Source organism: Budorcas taxicolor, chromosome 3 (assembly GCF_023091745.1).
Source record: "Budorcas taxicolor isolate Tak-1 chromosome 3, Takin1.1, whole genome shotgun sequence".
Classification (NCBI taxonomy): Eukaryota; Metazoa; Chordata; class Mammalia; order Artiodactyla; family Bovidae; genus Budorcas; species Budorcas taxicolor.
In genome coordinates this window covers 69,613,258-69,634,873 of record NC_068912.1, presented here as the reverse complement: position 1 = coordinate 69,634,873, position 21,616 = coordinate 69,613,258, and the positions used below count along the sequence as shown (strand labels likewise).

Sequence of the window (21,616 nt, the reverse complement as noted above, 5' to 3'; positions counted from 1 at the left end):
TCCCCCATGTGCTCCAATTACAATACCTCTCCCTTCCACTAAAATAACCATAGTTCTGACTTTTGTGATTATAATTTCCCAGTTTTCTTAGTTGTACCATATATATATGCATCATAGTGTAATTTAATTTAGTTGGGCTTCTCAGGTGTCACTAGTGGTAAAGAACCTGCCTACCAGTGAAGGAGACATAAGAGATGTGAATTCGATCTCTGTATTAGGAAGATTCCCTGGAAGTGGGCATGGCAACCCACTCCAGTATTCATGCCTGGAGAATCCCATGGACAGAGGAACCTGGCAGGCTACAGTCCATAGGGCCACAGAGTCGGACATGACTGAAGCAACTTAGCACACATGTGCTTACTTCAAAAATTTATCAATGGATAAATGTATTAGTACAATACATTTTTGCAATACATTTTTAATTTTAAATTCAACAACTGAGCTATGCAGTGATACTCTGTGTTTATATTTGTATACACACATCTGTGTGCATGAAAAAATTATATTTCCAAATAACATGGAACACCACGATGCGTACAGCCAAGAGAAACAGAAAATTTACTTCACTGTAAGTAGTAATAGAAATTCAACACAGTACTAACACAGCAGCATTGTGGTTGTTTCACTTTTCTTAAGGCTCCCTTCCATTTAAAACAGCTGGCAGCTTTATTATTTCAGTCATTTTTTAAAAAATGATGCTTTAAAAAATCATGGGTTTCTTAAATTATGCTCATCCAAAATAAATTATATTAAGGTGTTTCAATATGTTTCCTGATGTCTCATTTATGTACCTGTTCATGATGAAAGACTTCACCATTGTGAAAAACATAATTGTTCTTTCAAATTCATTCCGCTTTTTCCTTTGGTTTTCTTAACGAACACATACCAATTTCTCCAATCCACAGTGACATGAATATTTCAGAATAAACATAATTTTTCCTCTATAACCATTAACCTAACAAAGCTTTAGTTCAGGGATAATAATGGGGTGCATAAAATTGAAAATGGGGGTGTGATCTACATACTTTGCAGCTCTTCTGAGCTCTGCAGCATTTCTTGTCTTTCCACTTCCATCATCAAACACTGTCTTATTTCCTACTGTTAAAGTGCCATTTTTAGTAGAGAAGTCTGGGAAACATCTCTGGAGAACTGTAAAAGTAAATTAAAATTATGATAATCACTTTTCTTTCTTTACGATGTCCTCTCTTTCTTCAGCTTTCTGTTTTTTATAATCAAAACGCTTACTTGCTAGACACTACATAACTTGCTCAGTATAGATAACTGCCCATTATTTGATAATAAGACTTTTTGATGATTCCAAGACAGACATGGGAAGTAAATACAATCATAATCTGAAGCTACATTTAAACTTGATTATTTCATACATGATATATTCATTAAGTAGCCATAAGCAGGACACATAGCACAGGTTATATAATAATAATACCTCGCTCTCATACTAAACACATCTCAATAAAAAGCTACATTTACTTGAATTATTAGGTGAATTTAGTTTTGTTATTTTTTAAAAAAATTCTTAGATATTCCTTGAGTGAAACCTTGAAAACCAGAGTTTAGTGAATAATTCTTTGAGAAATAAGCATCAGCTCAAACTTTAGGCTACTAAGATAACCGAGTTTTTATTTATAAAATGTTAATAATTTTTCTCTCTTCCAGCTTTTTCATTTATTAGTTTTTTAGAGGGGCTGGAAATGGAAATATAAAGCCATCAAAAGTGGCCCATACTTTGTCAACTAGCATGATTTCTGAGAGTTTGTCATTCAATCTTTCATGTACTTTTCAATTCAACTGAATCTTTTCTTCTTCACAAATCTCTATTACTAAAAATGTTTTAAAACCTCAATTTTACAGGAAGAAAGAGGAAGAATCAGGAATTGTTTATCATTTTTTTTTTTACAAGAAGTATTATAGACTTTCAGGGGTTGATATGGAGTTTAAACCTGAAACTGTGAAAGTAGTTGATATAGAGAAAGAACTATGTCTTCATAAAGCTTTTCCTGACTTATCTGGCTTTAAAATCAGTTTGTCTAATCACCTTCATCTTCTGTATGTAGCATCTGTAATAGGGATGACTGCTTCAGTATCCTCTCTTTGTTCTGCTCCTCCCTGGCAAATTTGACATAGTCTCTACCAGATGATTCTATTCCCTCTCAATACAACCATATTTCTGCCTCCACCTCGCCATGGAAATTGTCCTCCCAGTGATTGCAATGACCCCCTAATTGCCAAAACTTCCAAATACTTTTTACTCTTCATCCTGCTGGAACCCATTACCTAGCACAGTGCTTGGTACAGAATGGAACTCAGTAAATCTTTGCTGTTGAATGAGTTAATTTTTCTGTTGAATGAGTCTTTGACACAGGAGACACCCCTGCCCTTTATAACTCTCTTCCCTTGGTTCACAGGCCCAGGTTCTCTCCAACCCCCTCTTCTGCCTTTTCGTGTACTCCTTTTCTTTTTGCTGCTTCAATGTGACTGATCCCACCTACAGAACCTCCCAAACTTGTTCTATGTAGTATTTCTGGACAGTAACTCATCTAGTCTGTTACCTTGAATTACTAAATATGCTCATTATATTTTTGGAATGTAGAGAAAAATTCTTGAAACAAGATACAAAACTGTACATAGTTTTATAAGCTACAGTGAACTATATTAACATTTTGGTACATTTCTTTCCAGTCTTTCTTCTTGTATACATTTTTTTTTGTTGAGAGTTATTAACTATACAGTACATGAGATATTGTCTGTTGTTTCTTTCTTTTATTATTACTTATTTCCATTTATAAAACCTTTAATGAGTGAATTTTGTTAGCTGCATAACATTGTTTCAAGTACTATCCCCCTATTGGGGGGATAGAAATTGATTTCAATGTTTCCTTTGCTAGACTTTGAAGGACTGTGCCTTATTCATTTTTGTGTCCCTAACGTGGGCTTCCCTGGTGGCTCACTGGTAAAATATCTGCCTAGCAATGAAGGAGATGTATGTTCAATCCCAGGGTCAGGAAGATCCCCTGGAGAAGGAAATGGCATCCCATTCCAGTATTCTTGGACTCCCTGATGGCACAGTTGGTAAAGAATCTGCCTGCAATAAGGGAGACCTAGGTTTCATCTCTGGGTTGGGAAGTTACCCTGGAGAAGTGAAAGGCTACCTACTTGAGTATTCTGGCCTGGAGAATTCCATGGACAAAGGAACCTGGTGGGCTATAGTTCATGGAGTTGCAAGAGTCAGACATGACTTAGCAATTAAACAACAACATCCCCAAAGTACATTTTATATTGTGTGATCTAAACAAAGTATAATTGTAAAGGCAGGGACTATGTCTTATATACCTAATGTATTTTCAGGGACTAATGATTCATTTTTACCCTTTTGCATAAAAATCTGTAACACTGTTCTTAACTAGAGACACTATTGCTCAGGGAATCCTGGTTAAATGCAGTTGCTTGCCAGACCCACAACTTTGATGGAGGGTCTTTAATGATCCAGAGAAGAATGATGGGAACATGTAAGACATTGTGTTTGATGGTTGCTAACTCAATGGTATCTGACTTTCTACTCAAACTAATGACTATTATCTTTCTTCCATTTTAAAAGAAATATGTACTCATTGTGGAAAAACAGATAAGAAAAAAGAAGAAAGAAGACAGAAAATGGCCATAGTTTTGCTATCTCCAAAATCAGTTCAGATCAGTTGCTCACTCGTGTCCAACTCTTTGAGATTCCATGGACTGCAGCACACCAGGCCTCCCTGTCCATCACCAACTCCCAGAGCTTACTCAAACTCATGTCCATTGAGTCAGTGATACCATCCAACCATCTCATCCTCTGTCATCCCCTTGTCCTCCTGCCTTCTATCTTTCCCAGCATCAGGGTCTTTTCCAAAGAGTCAGTTCTTCACATCAGGTAGCCAAAGTATTGGAGTTTCAGCTTCAATATCAGTCCTTCCTTCAGGACTGATTTCCTTTAGGATGGACCAGTTGGATCTCCTTGCAGTCCAAGGGACTCTCAAGAGTCTCCTTCAACACAACAGTTCAAAAGCACCAATTCTTCGGCATTCGGTTTTCTTTATAGTCCAACTCTCACATCCATACAGGGCTACTGGAAAAACCATAGCTTTGACTAGATGGACCTTTGTTGGAAACATAATGTCTCTGCTTTTTAATATGCTGTCTAGGTTGATCATAACTTTTCTTCCAAGGAGCAAGAGTCTTTTAATTCCGTGGCTATAGTCACCATCTGCAGTGATTTTGGAGCCCAAAAAAATAAAGTCTGTCACTGTTTCCACTGTTTCCCCATCTATTTGCCATGAAGTGATGGGACTGGATGCCATAATCTTAGTTTTCTGAGTTTCAAGCCAACTTTTTAACTCTCCTCTTTCACCTTTATCAAGAGGCTCTTTAGTTCTTCACTTTCTGCCATAAGTGTGGTGTCATCTGCATATCTGAGGTTATTGATATTTCTCCCATCAATCTTGATTCCAGCTAATTACTTAATATTTTGGCATATTTCTCTTCAATCTTTTTGTTTGAATATATTTTTGTTTATTCATTTTCACTTTTAGAGGCTTGTCATTAACAATGTATACAGTATTTTTCATTTTATTTAAAATTGTAACAATCAATACTTACCATATGTAAAAATTCTAAAATATTTCATTTAATAAATGCATCATAATTTATTCAGTATATTCTTGCTCTTAGATATTAGAATATTTCCTTTTCTTTTTTTGGTTGTTTTGAATAACATTGTGATGGACATCTTTATGTAAAGTTTTTTATCTGTAGTTAGAATTATATCCTTAACAAAGGAAAATGAGTGATTATCTCATTTTCTCCTAAAGTCAAGTTTTCAGGAGTTTAAATTTAAGTTTATAAATTTTAAAGAAATACAATGTCAATTCATTCAGGAGACATATAAGTATTTCATGTTTTAAATTATAAAGACAAATATATACCCCATTCTCACTCCCCAAGCAATTTTTCAACAAATTTTTTGGCTGAATTCAGGGGTAGGTGTGTTAGGGTATGTCTGTGTGTGGCTCATGTGTGTTCTTAGAGTAGCAAAGAATCAAACTGACTGAACTTTTAATATTCAATTTTCAAACCTTTCTGTGTACGTTTATGCCACCAAAGCTAAAACCTCACCAAGCTCTTGGGGAACACCCTAAGCTGGAGTCGGAAGAAGGGGCTTTGTAGCTTTGGCTTTCTTCTCAATTAACTCTGGGACTCTGGGCCAGTCATAGGACCATTCTGAGCCTCATTTTTGTCAATTGTAAAATAAGTGAACTGAATTAAATAACTTCTTGGTAGATCCTGTGTTTCTGAGGTAAAATAATAACCACTTACAAGGTTTGCTTGGATAAATCGCTGATGGACAATCATTATCCAGTAAAACTTGTGAGAGAGTCTAAAATTGAAGGAAAAGTGTGTTAACATTTCAAAGATTATGTGATGACACATCTTACTCAATATATAAATTGTGTCCTTTAAAAATGCAATTCCCTAGTAATTGCCTTATTCCAAATTACTCCCCTAGTAAGAGTAATTGTAAGATTATCATATACACACACTTGTTTGACAAACACTCTTAAATATCCTAACTGTAATTCAATTGAATCAACAATAATAAAGTCAGACATGCTGAAACCAAGGTACATCTTTGAACGTGTGTATCTTTTTCTTAGGTATAGCCTCAGTCTAATGCTTCTATTTTTTCCTGGAAAAATGGTATCTCCTCTTGTTTAGAAGCCATCACAACTAATGAACATAATAAGGCTTTAGAATTCCCTTATAAATCTTCAGTCTAGGTAGTGTTTGGGGATTTTTTTTCAAATGAGTAATTATCAAACCAGGTTTGGAAGTAAAGTTCTAGCTACTCTGTAGCCATGGAGCTTTATCACCACATTAATGAAATGGTGACTGCAAATGACATTTAACTCCTAGCTCTTGACAGCAAAAAAATCCATCCAAGTGGAGAATCTGTTGGTGTCAGGAAATAGTTGATACTAACTTACGAGACCTAATAGTCCTGTATAACACCCCAAGTCTACAAAATGATATGCTCTAAATTGTGTTATGTTTGTATATATACATGCATCTGTGCTTTAATGAAATGGTAATATTAGTAATAATTTCCTAGAAAATTTTGGAGCTTGTCCAGTTACAAATACGTTACATTTGAGATTGAAACAAGGTAAATTCTTCTCTAGTTTTAAGCTTAAACACACATACCTCCACAGGCTTAAGAAAAGTAGTCCGGCAGAACTGGCTGTAGTATGTCCAGTATTCACTGTCATTTTTGTACTTAAATTGTATTTCCATGAAAGTTAAAAATCTTTCTGGACACTTGGAGACACAGATCTGTGAAATAAAGAAACACAGTGGTAGGAATTGAGTTGATTTGAACAAACCAAGGAATTATCTACAAGGTTAGACTGCTAAATTACCCACCACAATAAAAAAGCAAAGCACCATTTTCCATCTAAGAAACTTAAATCAATTTTCTAAACATATTGTAAAAAATTAAATTTCATGTACCAGCTGTCAACCTCTACTCCTTGCCCTTGGATGCTAATGTGCTATTAAAACAATAAGATACTATACAATGACAAAATTATTTTTAACTTCTGATTTGATATAGTTGTAGATCTTCACACAGCTGTAAAAATAATAAATTCCATGTACCTTTCACCCAGTTTTGGCCAGTGGTAATAGTTCACATAACTATAGCACAGTATCACAACCAGGAAGCTGGTATTGTTACCATCCACTAACCTTATTCAGTTCTAACCAGTTTTACAGGTGTTCATGTGTGTGTGTGTGTGTGTGCGCGCGTGCAATTTTATCACTTGTACATGTGACATCATCCATAGGACAGAAATGAACTATTAATAATGATTTTCTGAATTAGTAGATAAGGGTTTAATCCAAGATTAATTTTGCCTGTGTAGTTTATACATTTTCAGGGTTAGAATCTCACCTTCTTTCCTATGTATGAATAGAATGGTAGTTAAAAATGCTCCAAACATTGATAACTTAAGCCACTAAGAACTATCAAAACCAGTGAATTCTCAGAACATAATGGGGGGGGTGGTTATTACCATAAGAAACTAACAAAATTAGGGATATTTGTGGTAATCAATCATTATTATTGTCTTTTAGCAACACTAGTCAAATGTGGGCAGAGAGGTCACTGATGCAATTATCTTTAATGAACTTTAGGGGCCTATTAATGCCAAATCAGATCACTGTGCTAGTCCACAGAGCTACTGTGGAGTGACTGCAATCCAATTAGTAACTCCACAGAGAGAAAACACAATCAGGGAGGAGGCATTCTGTTTGTTTTGCTTTCGTATGTAATAAAAAACCAGCGATCACATGATGTCATGAGAGCCGCAGTCAGTTCTTGAACATTCTCTCCTCTACCTTCAGTTCCTCCTTATGGAAGCCCTCTCAGCTCTGACTTGCTCCATCTCCCCACCGTATTGTGGTAACTATTCTCATGGGCCAGATTCTAGCTCAGCCCCCAGTGGCAATTAGGTAAAAACACAGCTGCTAAGCTGATATCTCTTTCCTATCTTTTAGTCAAGTTTCTGCTACATGAGGACATTTGGTATCAAGCCCACAGCTAAGATAGTAGGTGGATAACTAAATGGGTACCTCAAGTGTCATAGTTAATATTGTTTTGTAGCAGCAGCATTCTAACTTTTTTAGAAGTTTCTAAAAGGTAAACAACCCATCTCCATGTTCACACCTCCAGATGTATTTTCTGTTTCTTAGTCTCTTCTACACACTTGTGCACACACACACACACACACAAGTACACACACACATTCATGCATATCAGAGGAAATAATGAAAGTCTCACAGGTATCTTTCTATGAAAACTGAGAAACTGTTGACGGACATTCATAGCATCCAACATGCTCACATTTTGGGGAAGAAGACAGAGGTCACTGTCAACACAAATGTCCAAAGTTTACTCTAATTGGAGTTAAGCTGAAAAAAACCATTAACATGTTTGGAGCTAACTCACAGACATTTACCCTTTTGCAATTTACTTATAAGACTCTGGAAGATAACTGAACTAGCCCACTGTTTGATACACTTAAATGGATTTATAAAGACTGAATGTATTAATGCCTTCACTGGCTTTAAATGATGGTAGGAACGACTGAGCTGAGGCCATGACGATTTCTGCATTTATAAACACATACAGTGTATACTAGACACATAATAGTGCGGTTTATTTAACATGTGGACTTCCGAGGTGGCTCAGTGGTAAAGAATCTGCCTGCCAATGCAGGAGATGTCAGTTCTATCCTTGGGTCGATCAATCCCTGGAGGAGGAAGTGGCAACCCACTCCAGTATTCTTGCCTGAAAAAATCACATGGACAGAGGAACCCGCAGGGTTCTCAAAGAGTCAGACATGGCTGAGCAACTGAGCAAACATGCAATATATAAAAGAAAGTAATTTAAATGTTAAAAAATGTTTTGTTAAAGAGACTCACATCAAATTTCATTCCAAACATAAACGAGCGGTTAAAAAACAATATAGCAACTGCTCTTTACTCTCTATCAGATCTGTTTGTTCACTATAAATACAACACTGATTAGTAGCAATCAACATATAATTAGCCAAAAATGAAGGTCACATTGGAAGGTTGAATATCCTAATTGATCAAGGTTTGTCCTTTAAATGCTTATGACACATATCTGGACCATGCTTCAGTTAACGGAAAACATAATGCATAAAAATATGGCTTGGATCAGTAGATACATTATTACCTGGCAGACTGAGAGCAATTCTGCATTACTGGCAGCTGATATATATTCTGACTCATTTCTGATTCTTTGTGTAACCACAAAGGGGCACCTTGAATATAGTTCTTCATCATTATTTTTACATATTCTGTTCATATGCAATTAACACTCTAATATAAATTAGGATTTGGTGAGTGGAAGAGAAAATTACACTGAAGGTTAAAACAGTACAGTTCCAATGAAAGGATCTAGTAACTGAAATGTTTAAAAAGCATAGTGTGGAAGGATTTTTTGTTTCATCATGAGAATGATGGATTTGTATAGTATAGTGGAAAAATTTCTAGACTGGGAATAGTAAAATATTAATTTTCTCATTCATTCATTTACTCTTTAATTCAACAAATATTTATCAATCACCTACTCTGAGCCTGTTCTAGGCACTGGGGACACAGCAGTGAACAAAAGAGATTAAAAATCCCTACCCTCAAGCAATTTACATTCTAGTAGGAAGAGATGGATAATAACAAATGAGTAAAATTGTTTGCTGTCAGTATTCTTGCCTGGAGAATCCCATCAACAGAGGAGCCTGGCAGGCTACAGTCCATGGGGGAGCAAAGAGTCGGACAGGCTGAGTGACTAAGCACCCAAGATCGTAGTAGTTGTTACAGAGAGAAATAAGGCTAGAAGGAAGGCCAGATGGTGAATTACCAGGATTGGACTATAGCTTTAAACAGGTAGTCAAGGGAGGTCTCACTGAAAAGGTAGTATTTAGGAAGCCTAGTGATCAAACTGTAGTCATCTGGAGAAAGGGGAGGCTAGGCAGGGAGAACAGCGAAGTCTAGGTGCTTTCTTGGACCCTTTGAAGACAATGGATGGTCACCATGACCTGAGTGCAGTGAGCAGAGGGAGAAACAGAGCAAATGTGGTCAGTCAGGCATCCAGTGAAGGACCTTGGAGGACATTGTTAGGACTTTAGCTTTTAATATGAGAAAGTTGGGAGGCTATTGAGGGAAAGGGTCCTGAGCAAAGGAGGGATATAATGTGACTGATATTTAACAGGATCACACTGGCTGCTGGGTGGAGAAGAGACTAAGGGACTGGGGGCAGGGGCAAGAATAGAGGCAGAGAGACCAGTCAGGGGTCACTGAAACAATATACTGGCTCCTTGAAAAGAGGAGAAGATGGTTAAAAGTAATTTGGTCCTGGGTATATTTTGAATCAAGACCAGAGGAATTAGCTCACAGCTCAAATATGAGTACAAGAGATATGAGGGATCAAGGATGATTCCATGGTATTTAGTGTTGGCCTTAACTGAAAAAGAAAAGACTGTTGGGGGTTAGGGAACAATTTTAGGGATAAAGTCAGAGACTTTCAGGGATTGAGTTTGGACATGTTAAATCTGAGATGCCAACTAAATATCCATGTAGAGACATGACATAGGTGGTTGGATAGAAAGAACGGGAGTCCTGGGAATATACATATATAAACTAGGAAGGGCGGTATTTAGATGGTAGTAAAAGCAAGACTAGGTGTGATCACCAAAGGAGTAAATATATATTTTAAAGAAGGCTAATCCTGGTGGAGGAGGAAACTCCAGTGTTTACAAGGTGCTGGGAAGATAAGGAGAAACCATTAAGGAATACTGAGAGGGAGGATCCAGAGAATTAAGAGGAAAGAGAATGCTATGTCCTAGAAGCCAAGTGAAAAAGTACTTTAAGGAAGAGGGATTGATTAATTAAACAATAGTGTTGGATCAAATAAATATGGATGGATAATTGACCATTGGTTTAAATATATGGAGATCAATGGTATCATTTGGAGACAATGGAATAAGAATAAAAGCCTGAATGCAAGTAAGAAGAAAAGATTCAGACACATTGGATATAAATTATTCTTTTGAGAAATTTTGCAAAAAAAAAAAAAAGAAGCGCAAAGACATGAAGCAGTAACTGTAAGGGGATATGGGATCAATAAGAAAACTTTTTAATGTGGAAGAAATAACAGCCTGTTTTTCTACTGATGGGGATGATTTAGTAGAGAATGAAAATGGTAATAAAAAAATAAAGGAAGATTTCTGGAGTTGTGTGCTGGAGTTTGTGAGTGAGGATAAGATCTAATGCACAAGCAGATGGGCTGGCCTGGGGCACACAGGCTGTTCCTTCAGAGAAGAGCAGGGAAGGCAGAGTAAATACATGAACACAGATAACGGCAGGAAGGTCAGTGTGGGAAGCTGTAAAAGTTGTTTTCTGAATCCTGATATTTTCACAGTGAAATAGGAAGCCAAGTCAAAGGCTGATAGAGACTGGGAAGGAGGGCTTGGAGGTTTGAGGTGAGAGGAAAATGTGTGAAATTGTTTTCTAGCAGGGTAGCTAGTGAATGGACAAAGGGTCTCTTGTGTGATTGAGGGACAGCATTGAGGGGCCCCTGGAGGTTAGCAGCCCTCAGTTTAATGGACTGTTGTGTGTGTTTTCTGCAAGAACACACTACTGCCTAGGTTGAGGCATGGAGTAGGTAGAAAGTTGCATTTAGTCATGAATGAGTTTTTGCCAGGGAAGTACAACTAAATGAGAGGGGGCAAAAGAATTGAGGGTTTATATAAGGATGTGATTTAAACATTCTTTTCAAAATTTTATTAAAGTATAGTTGTTTTACAATGTTGTGTTAGTTTCTGGTGTACAGTTCAGTTCAGTTGCTAAGTCATATCCGACTCTTTGTGACCCCATAAACCGCAGCAGACCAGGCTTCCCTGTCCATCACCAACTCCCAGAGTCCACTCAAACTCATGTCCACCTAGTCGGTGATGGCATCCAGCCATCTCATGCTCTGTCATCCCCTTCTCCTCCCGCCTTCAATCTTTCCCAGCATTAGGGTCTTTTCAAATGAGTCAGTTCTTCGCATCAGGTGGCCAAACTACTGGAGTTTCAGCCTCAGAATCAGTCTTTCCAATGAATATTCACGACTGATTTCCTTTAGGATGGACTGGTTGGATCTCCTTGCAGTCCAAGGGACCCTCAAAGAGTGTTCTCCAACACCACAGTTCAAAAGCATCAATTCTTCGGCACTCAACTTTCTTTATAGTCCAACTCTCACATCCATATGACTATTGGAAAATCATAGCTTTGACTAAATGGACCCTGGGTGGCAAAATAATGTCTCTGCTTATTAATATGCTAGACAAGGTTGGTCATAACTTTTCTTCAAAGGAGCAAGATCTTTTAATTTCATGGCTGCAGCCACCACCTGCACTGATTTTGGAGCCCCAAAACATAAAGTATGTCACTGTTTCCACTGTTTCCCCATCTATCTGCCATGAAGTGCTGGGACCAGATGCCATGATCTTAGGTTTTTGAATGTTGAGTTTTAAGCTGATTTTTCACTCTCCTCTTTCACTTTCATCAAGAGGCACTTTAGTCCTTCGCTTTCTGCCATAAGGATGATGTTATCTGCATATCTGAGGTTATTGATATTTCTCCCAGAAATTAAGCTTGTGCTTCATCCAGTCCAGCTTGTGCTTCATCCAGTCCAGCATTTCTCATGATGTACTGTGCATATAAGTTATATAAGCAGGGTGACAATATACAGCGTTGACATATTCCTTTCCCAATTTGGAACCAATCCGCTGTTCCATGTCTGGTTCTAACTGTTGCTTCTTGACCTGCATACAGATTTCTGAGGAGGCAGGTCAGGTGGTCTGGTATTCCAACCTCTTGATCTCTGGTTCCTCTGTCTTTTCTAAATCTAGCTTGAACATCTGGAAGTTTATGGTTCATGTACTGTTGAAGCTGGGCCTGAAGAATTTTGAGCATTACTTTGGTAGCGTGCGAGATGAATACAATTGTGTGGTAATTTGAGCATTCTTTGAAATTGCCTTTCTTTGGGATTGAAATGAAAACTGACCTTTTCCAGTCTTGTGAGTTTTCCACTGCTGAGTTTTCCAAATTTGCTGGCATACTGAGTGCAGCACTTTCACAGCATCATCTTTTAGGATTTGAAATAGCTCAACAGGAATTCCACTACCTCCACTAACTTTGTACTGATGCTCCCTAAGGCCCACGTGACTTCACATTCCAGGACGTCTGGCTCTAGGTGAGTGATCACTCCATCATGATTATCTGGGTCATGAAAATCTTTTTTGTACAGTTCCTCTATGTATTCTTGCCACCTCTTCTTAATAACTTCTGCTTCTGTTGGGTCCATACCATTTCTGTTCTTTATCGAGCCCATCTTTGCATGAAATGTTCCCTTGGTATCTCTAATTTTCGTGAAGAGATCTCTGGTCTTTCCCATTCTATTGTTTTCCTCTATTTCTTTGCATTGATCACTGAGGAAGGCTTTCTTATCTCTCCTTGCTATTCTTTGGAATTCTGCATTCAAATAGAAATATCTTTCCTTTTCTCCTTTGCCTTTCGCTTCTCTTCTTTTCATAGCTGTTTGTAAGGCCTCCTCAGACAATCATTTTGCCTTTCTGCATTTCTTTTTCTTGGGGATAGTCTTGATCACTGCTTCCTGTACAATGTCACGAACCTCTGTCCATAGTTCTTCAGGCACTCTGTCTATTAGATATGATCCCTTGAATCTATTTCTCACTTTCACTGTACAATCATAAGGGATTTGATTTAGGTCATACCTGAATGGTCTAGTGGTTTCCTCTACTTTCTTCAGTTTAAGTCTGAACTGAAGAATTTGGCAATAAGAAGTTCATGATCTGAGCCACAGTCTGCTCCTGGTCTTGTTTTTGTTGACTGTATAGAGCTTCTCCATCTTTGGCTACAAAGAATATAATCAATCTGATTTCGGTGTTGACCATCTGGTGATGTCCACGTGTAGAGTCTTCTCTTGTGTTGTTGGAAGAGGGTGTTTGCTATAACCAGTGAATTATCTTGGCAAAGCTCTATTAGCCTTTTCCCTGCTTCATTCTATACTCCAAGGCCAAATTTGCCTGTTACTCCAGGTGTTTCTTGACTTCCTGCTTTTGCATTCCAGTTGCCTATAATGGAAAGGAAATTTGTGTGTGTGTGTGTGTGTGTGTGTAAGTTCTAGAAGGTCTTGTAGGTCCTCATAGAACGGTTCAACTTCAGCTTCTTCAGCATTACTGGTTGGGGCATAGACTTGGATCACTGTGATATTGAATGGTTTGCCTTGGAAATGAACGGAGATCATTCTGTTGTTTTTGAGATTGCCTCCAAGTACTGTATTTTGGACTCTTTTGTTGGCTATGATGGCTACTCCATTTCTTTAAGGGATTTTTGCCCACAGTAGTAGATATAATAGTTCTGAGTTAAATTCACCCATTCCAGTCCATTTTAGTTCACTGATTCATAAAATGTGGATGTTCACTCTTGCCATCTCCTTTTTGACCACTTCCAATTTGCCTTGATTCATGGACCTAACATTCCAGGCTTCTATGCAATATTGCTCTTTACATCAGACTTTACTTCCATCACCAGTCACATCCACAACTGGGTATTGTAGTGAATATATACACACACACTTTTCCATTGTACCTTATTAAAAGATTTGAATATAGTTCCCTGTACTAAACAGGGAACCTGTCTATATAGAACCCTGTTTATCTATTTTATATATATCTATTTTATATATAGTAGCATTTATCTGCTAGTCCAAAACTTATAATTTATCTCTCTTCTCCCTTCCTCTTTGGTAACCATAAATTTGTTTTCTATGTCTGTGAGTTTGTTTCTGATTTTTAAATAAGTTCATTTGTATCATTTTTCAGACTCCTCATATAAGTGATATCATACAGTATTTGTCTTTCTCTGTCTAACTTATTTCACTTAAGCAATGCCCTCCAAGTTGTTGCAAATGGAATTATTTCATTCTTTTTATGGCCGAGTCATATTCCATTGTATATATGTGCCACATTGTCTTTAACCATTCATCTGTTAATGGACATTTAGGTTGCTTCCATGTGTTGGCTATTGTAAATAGTGCTGCTATGAACACTGAGGAGCATGTATCTTTTCAAATTAAGAGTTTTCTCTGGATTTATACTCAGGGGTGGAGTTGCTGAATCACATGGTAGTTCTATCTTTGTTTTTTAAGAAACCTCCATACTGTTTTCCATACCTGCTGCACCAATTTACATTGCCGAAAATAATGTATGAGAGTTCTATAAAGGAGTGATTTTCAAGAGGGACCATGGAGTTTAAATCATATAAAGAAGGAGATGGAAACATGATAGAACTGAGGGAGACTTTGAAGGGCATCAGGTCAGTGGTTTGTAGGTTCCAGTGAGGTAGAGGAATAACTGGAGTTGAAATATTAGAGGGATTGAAATGATTAGACAGTAAGATGTTTGAAATTAAGGGTGGTAATTATTGGTACAGACAAGAGTGAGGGTTTGACCTTGGGGGTGAGTGACTATGATAAAAACAAGGGTCTGTGGTACAGGTGGTCACAGAACTAAGATGTTAATACCCCAAGATGGCTTAAATCTCAGCAGGAAATAAGATATCAAAAGTCTTTGAGGGACATGAGGAGGAAAGCAAGCAGATTTTCTAGAGAAGACCTTTGGCTGTGGTTTACTTGCACAAGGAACCAAGAGGAAGCAAATAAGCAAAATCCTACTGAGTTTTTGAGGTAGTTATACTGCTAAATTCATAACCTAACCTGAAAAGGCCTTTGACTATTAAAATAATCTTTGACATGATAAACTTGTACAACAGGAAGAGAGTTTCAAAGCCACGTGGCCTCTAAGAGGGCATATTTCCAGTGTTCAGTAGTGGTTAGTGGTATGGCCTGAGGTTGACAGACAGGAAATAACCTTTCAGTTTGTTGAGCGAAGGATCACAGGATGAAAGATAAGGAACTTCCTTCAGAGAACACAATCCAAAGAGAATAAAAGACTGTTCTCGTGCTCTGCACTAAAGACCACTGTGCACTTACGCCTCCTTCCTTTCTGAATGGGAGTTTGTATTCTAACTTCCCCAGCCCTGTTCCGCATTGTGCATTTAGTGTCAAGACCTGATGGACAGACTATCCATCATCCATAGATCCTAGACTGTGGGTTGAAGTTCAGTACCACACAGGACTCTGAGTTGTCTCCCTTGGGAAGAAGGGTCCTCTAGAGGACAGATGGATAGACTATACAAAACAGAATGAACTGCCCATTGATATCTGTGCCTCTTGTTTCATTTCTTCACGGTACAGAAGAGACTGCTCAGTCCACAGTTACATTGCTTTATTCCTTCTTTCCTTCCTTCTTGCATCTCAGGTTGAACATTTAAAACTTATAAGTTTATGGTATTTGAGTAGAAATACAATGTGTGACCCAACTGATCCAAGGCTTAGAGCAGGGGTGCTTTATTCAGCCTTTTGCTTCCTTCTGGCAACTGGATGCTGCTGCTGCTGCTGAGGCCTTAAGGGATGACAGAGCCACCAGACGAAAGGAGCCTGGAAGAGAGCTGCCCACTGACTGCAAACACCACCTTATACTATCATATGACCGAAAAGAAACTATTGTGTTCAGTCACTGGAAAACTGAAGTTCATTAGTTACAATAGATGGCTTTATTCTTCCTAATACTAATCTTGAGAAAAATATCTCCACTTCTCTATACTGCAGTTTATTCATTTATAAAAATAGGTGGTTGGACAAAATAATCACTGAGGTTCCTAGTGATACTAACTGATTAATCCCTGTTTTTATTGTATATGAACAAACATGAGATTATACTTCTGTCCTGTCACCTTCCATAAATTCATCATTAATCACACACATCCCGAATTCAAATAGAGTTTCTCAGTTCTGTCATCCAAGAATGTTTAAAATTGCTAAAACCAGTGAGGCATATTTTTCGCCTTACCTGTGTGGTAGGGCACTGTAGGTTTACCACCACGGAAGGACTGGTACAGGTGAGCATGTTAAAATAAAACAAAATGGACTTGTTCCTAAAAAAACAACATAATATTTTTAGTGACTGTGGAAATATTTCATATCATTTCATATCATCGGGTATACTTTAATATAACATGACCTTTAAAAATCTGCTTCATTTCCTCTAGAAATTTGCAACATATTCCCCAAATCCCCGTCAAGTGGCCTAACACTTAAAATAGCTTTGGGTAATAGTAAAAAGTCAAAATAATCAAATTGTCCATCAACAGGGGATTGGTTCAATAAAGAACTCCACATCCATAAAGTAAAAGATTATACTGCCATTGAAAATAATGTTGAAAAATATTTAATGGATGAATTTAGGAAGCAGGTTACTAAAGAGTATCAAAATATGATTTAATTTTGCAAAAACAGTTATAACACATTATATGCAGAAACAAATGATTATATCTGAATGATGGCATTATATTTGTTTAGATAATTTTGTATTTTATGGGTTTCATGAGATAAACATGTATTATTTCAGTGATCTGAAAAAAGATGAATTTAGTTATATTTTCTCTCTGTTTAAAATTATGTTCAGGGGCATAGTGGTGGGATAACTTGACATTTATTATTGGGGATCTTCCCTGGTAGCTCAGATGGTAAAGAACCTGCCTGCAATGCTGGAGACCTGGGTTCAATCCCTGGGTCAGGAAGATTCCCCTAGAGAAGGGAATGGCAACCCACTCCAGTAATTCTTACCTGGAGAACTCCATGGACAGAGGAGCCTAGCAGGCTACAGCCCATGGGGTCACAAAGAGTTGGACACAACTGAGTGACTAACACACACACACACACTTTGCTAGCAAAAGTGATGACTTTGCCAGCAACAGTGATGACTTTGCCATTTTGCAAGCCATGTTTCTCCTTAAAATCTCAATTTCCTCAGCAGTAAAATGGGGATAATACCAGCCTGACCTGCTGAATAGTGGTGTTGGGAGGACATAGGAAATGTGTGGTGGGCTCAAGACAAATGGGTGTCTAACTTTAGTATGCATCAGTGAACCTTGGGGTGTTTGTTGAAAACTGTGATTCCTGACTCCTTCTCAACCCTTCAGAACCCAGACCCTAGCAATCCACATTTCCCCCTGTGATCCCCAACTGATTCAGATACAGGTGGTCTACAAACAATATCTTGAGAGAACATAGCCATATACATTCAAGAAGAATGTTTCCAGAACCTTGAACAGTCCCAAGTTAACATGACTACATATACAGCATAAAATGTATAATAGGCTGTTGAGTTATATTTTTCCTGCTGACCCACAATCACCAAGTAGGATCTGAATCTAGAAACAAAAAGAGCTCTCCACAGAAAGTGTAGGCTAGATCCTTGGATCACTTCTGCTGCTTCTTGCTCATGTCTACATAAGCAAAAGATGAGTGAGGGAGGTGATTGGAGACAGTGGAATTGGCAGGATACAGTCATCAGAGTTCAGAGGATTTTTCCTCCCCTCCTCATTGAAAGGATGGATTATTTCTTCTGGGTTTCAAACCACACAGGCTCTGAGAGAATCTCTCAGAGAGACAGAGGGTGTCCCAGTTGGTTCTAGAGGTAAAGAATACACCTGCCAATGCCAAAGACATAAGAGATTTGCGTTCGATCCTGGGGTTGGGAAGATCTCCTGGAGGAGTATATGACAACCCACTCCAGTATTCTTGCTGAAGAGTCCCATGGACAGAGGAGCCTGGCAAGCTACAGTCCCAGGCTACAGCTGGGACGGTATGGCAGGATACCACAGGGTCTCAGAGTCAGACGTGACTGAAGTGACTGAGCACATGGGAAGGGCAGACCAGCATCTTGGTTTCCAGCTGGACACTGCTTTGTGTGGCAGACTTACTACAGCCCTCTGCCCGTTTTAGCAGAGAAAATGTGAGACCCCAAAACCACAAGAGCGTGGAAATAAACCAATGGTGCAGAAAGAGGACAGCACTGAAGCAGTCTGTCATGGGAGGGTATGGAGCCAAGGAAATGGGCTTGCACCTTCCTGGTTGTAACATCACCTGATAAGAGACTGGAGATGAATCCCCAGGGATGGGGCTGAAGGGGTTTGGTGGAGAGAAAGCCAAAACTGGTTTCTCAGATCAAAAGACTAGTCAGTAAGGACTTCCCCAGAGAATGTCCACTGGCACACCACGAGAGAGCCAGGCTTTGTCAAGGAGAGAGTTCATGGATAGTCAGTTACATCTTAGCTTCAGGAGCAACAACCATGTAGGACTAGGGCAGTGGCCAGGAAAGTAACAAACACTCGTTCTCCTTCTATATGTCACAACACAAAGACTAAAACCAGGAGGGAGGGAAGAGAAGGAAAATAACAAAACAGGCCTTCTCTCCCACTCTTAAGTTCCCTTGCAGAGTTCAAACCTGAGCTGGGGAATTGGAAGAGATGGATTCAAATTTTAAATGGACTATACTGTACTTTTTAACAGAAAGTGTTTAGAAAGCTATGGAAGATGCCCAAGATGCCAAAACAAGAGGAAAAGAAATTTGAAAGAACATCATTAAAGGCAATAATAAGGGGGAAATAAACTCACTTCATGTTTGTAATCCCATTGAGTTCTGATGGCTCAAGAATCTGGCTATAAATGCATGCACAGTATGCACAAGGCAACTTAAAGATTCCACAAGAGTGAATTTGGCTCTTTCACCACACAGGCAGCTATACATTCTACACAGTCTCATGGTGCATGTGACTCAAATTTGTACCTAAGTGAATGAATAAATTATTGCATGTCATGGATCACTGGAGTCCCTTAGGAGTAGTTAAAAGGCTGAATGGTAAATCAGCAAGTGTCAAGAGTCCACCATAGGTAAAACTGACTTATAAACTGCAAAATGCTGCATATACACAAATTATTCACCAGATTATGTAAACCTCAAGGGTAAAGTTTGTACCTTATTAAAGTTTATATCCATCTAATTTCCTAACACTTAGCCTACTACTTGGCCCATTCCAGGCACTCATCAGATGATGCAGGATGAATGAGATCAATTTCAGAATAAGTTTCTCAGTATCTGAGAATCCTCCTTAGTTTTTTGCACACATATGTACTCATTCTGTCAAAGCCTGCCTGATATCCTTAAATGTCAGTGGTCCTCAGATTCCTTACATACAAATCTGTGACCGCATGAACTGTATAGCCCACCAGGCTCCTCCGTCCATGGGATTTCCCAGGCAAGAATACTGGAGTTGGTGAAGTGAAGTGAAGTCGCTCAGTCATGTCTGACTCTTTGTGACGCTGTGGACTGTAGCCTACAAGGCTCCTCCGTCCATGGGATTCTCCAGGCAAGAATACTGGAGTGGGTTGCCATTTCTTTCTCCAGGGGATCTTCCCCACCCAGGGATTGAACCCAGGTCTCCCGCATTGGAGGCAGACGCTTTAACCTCTGAGCCACCAGGGAAGCCTTTCCAACCCAGGTATGGAACCTGGGCCTCCTGCATTGCAGGATGATTCTTTACCATCTGAGGCATCAGGGAAGCCAAATGGTAATTAATGATTGGAGAGGAATAATTCTGCAAAAGTGATTAAGGAAGTAACTCATTCAGTTCAGTTCGTTCAGTTCAGTCGCTCTGTGGTGTCTGACTCTTTGCGACCCCATGAATTTCAGTGTGCCAGGGCTCCCTGTCCATCACCAACTCCCGGAGTTCACTCAGACCCACATCCATCAAGTCAGTGATGCCATCCAGCCATCTCATCCTCTGTCATCCCCCTCTCCTCCTGGCCCCAATCCCTCCCAGCATCAGAGTCTTTTCCAGTGAGTCAATTCTTCGCATGAGGTGGCCAAAGTATTGAAGTTTCAGCTTCAGCATCATTCCCTCCAGAGAAATCCCAGGGCTGATCTCCTTCAGAATGGACTGGTTGGATCTCCTTGCAGTCCAAGGGACTCTCAAGCGTCTTCTCCAATACCACAGTTCAAAAGCATCAATTCTTCGGCACTCAGCTTTCTTCACAGTCCAACTTTCACATCCATACATGACCACTGGAAAAATCATAGCCTTGACTAGATGGACCTTTGTTGGCAAAGTAATGTCTCTGCTTTTGAATATGCTATCTAGGGTGGTCATAACGTTCCTTCCAAGGAGTAAGCGTCCTTCAGTTTCATGGCTGCAATCACCATCTGCAGTGATTTTGGAGCCCCCCAAAATAAAGTCTGACACTGTTGCCACTGTTTCCCCATCTATTTCTAATGAAGTGATGGGACCAGATGCCATGATCTTCGTTTTCTGAATGTTGAGCTTTAAGCCAACTTTTTCACTCTCCACTTTCACTTTCTTGAAGTGGATTTTTAGTTCCTCTTCACTTTCTGCCATAAGGGTGGTGTCATCTGCATATCTGAGGTGATTGATATTTCTCCCGGCAATCTTGATTCCAGCTTGTGCTTCATCCAGCCCATTGTTTCTCATGATGTACTCTGCATATAAGTTAAATAAGCAGGGTGACAATATACAGCCTCGATGTACTCCTTTTCCTATTTGGAACCAGTCTGTTGTTCCACATCCAGTTCTAACTGTTGCTTCCTGACCTGCATATAGGTTTCTCAAGAAGCAGGTCAGGTGGTCTGGTATTCCCATCTCTCTCAGAATTTTCCACAGTTTATGGTGATCCACACAAAGGCTTTGGCTTAGTCAATAAAACAGAAGTGAGTGAGTGAGTGAAGTCGCTCAGTCATGTCCGACTTTTTGCGACCCCGTGGACTGTAGCCCACCAGCCTCCTCCATCCATGAGATTCTCCAGGCAAGAACACTGGAGTGGGTTGCCATTTAAATAGATGTTTATCTGGAACTCTATTGCTTTTTCCATGATCCAGCAGATGTTGGCAATTTGATCTCTGGTTCCTCTGCCTTTTCTAAAACCAGCTTAACCATCTGGAAGTTCACGGTTCACTTATTGCTGAAGCCTGGCTTTGAGAATTTTGAGCATTCCTTTTAC

The 21,616-nt window shown here is 39.0% G+C and overlaps 1 protein-coding gene across 1 annotated transcript in view; it reads right to left on the bottom strand.

Moving 5' to 3' along the window:
* The window catches only part of SLC44A5 (solute carrier family 44 member 5), a 166,841-nt gene that overhangs the window by 42,006 nt on the left and 103,219 nt on the right, over positions 1-21,616 (bottom strand). The window contains exons 5-8 of the mRNA XM_052638052.1: positions 16,611-16,695; positions 6,253-6,381; positions 5,368-5,428; positions 1,026-1,149 (exon numbers count right to left, since the gene is read on the bottom strand). Coding sequence (XP_052494012.1) covers positions 1,026-1,149; positions 5,368-5,428; positions 6,253-6,381; positions 16,611-16,695 — 399 coding nt within the window. The remainder of the gene's footprint in view (positions 1-1,025; positions 1,150-5,367; positions 5,429-6,252; positions 6,382-16,610; positions 16,696-21,616) is intronic.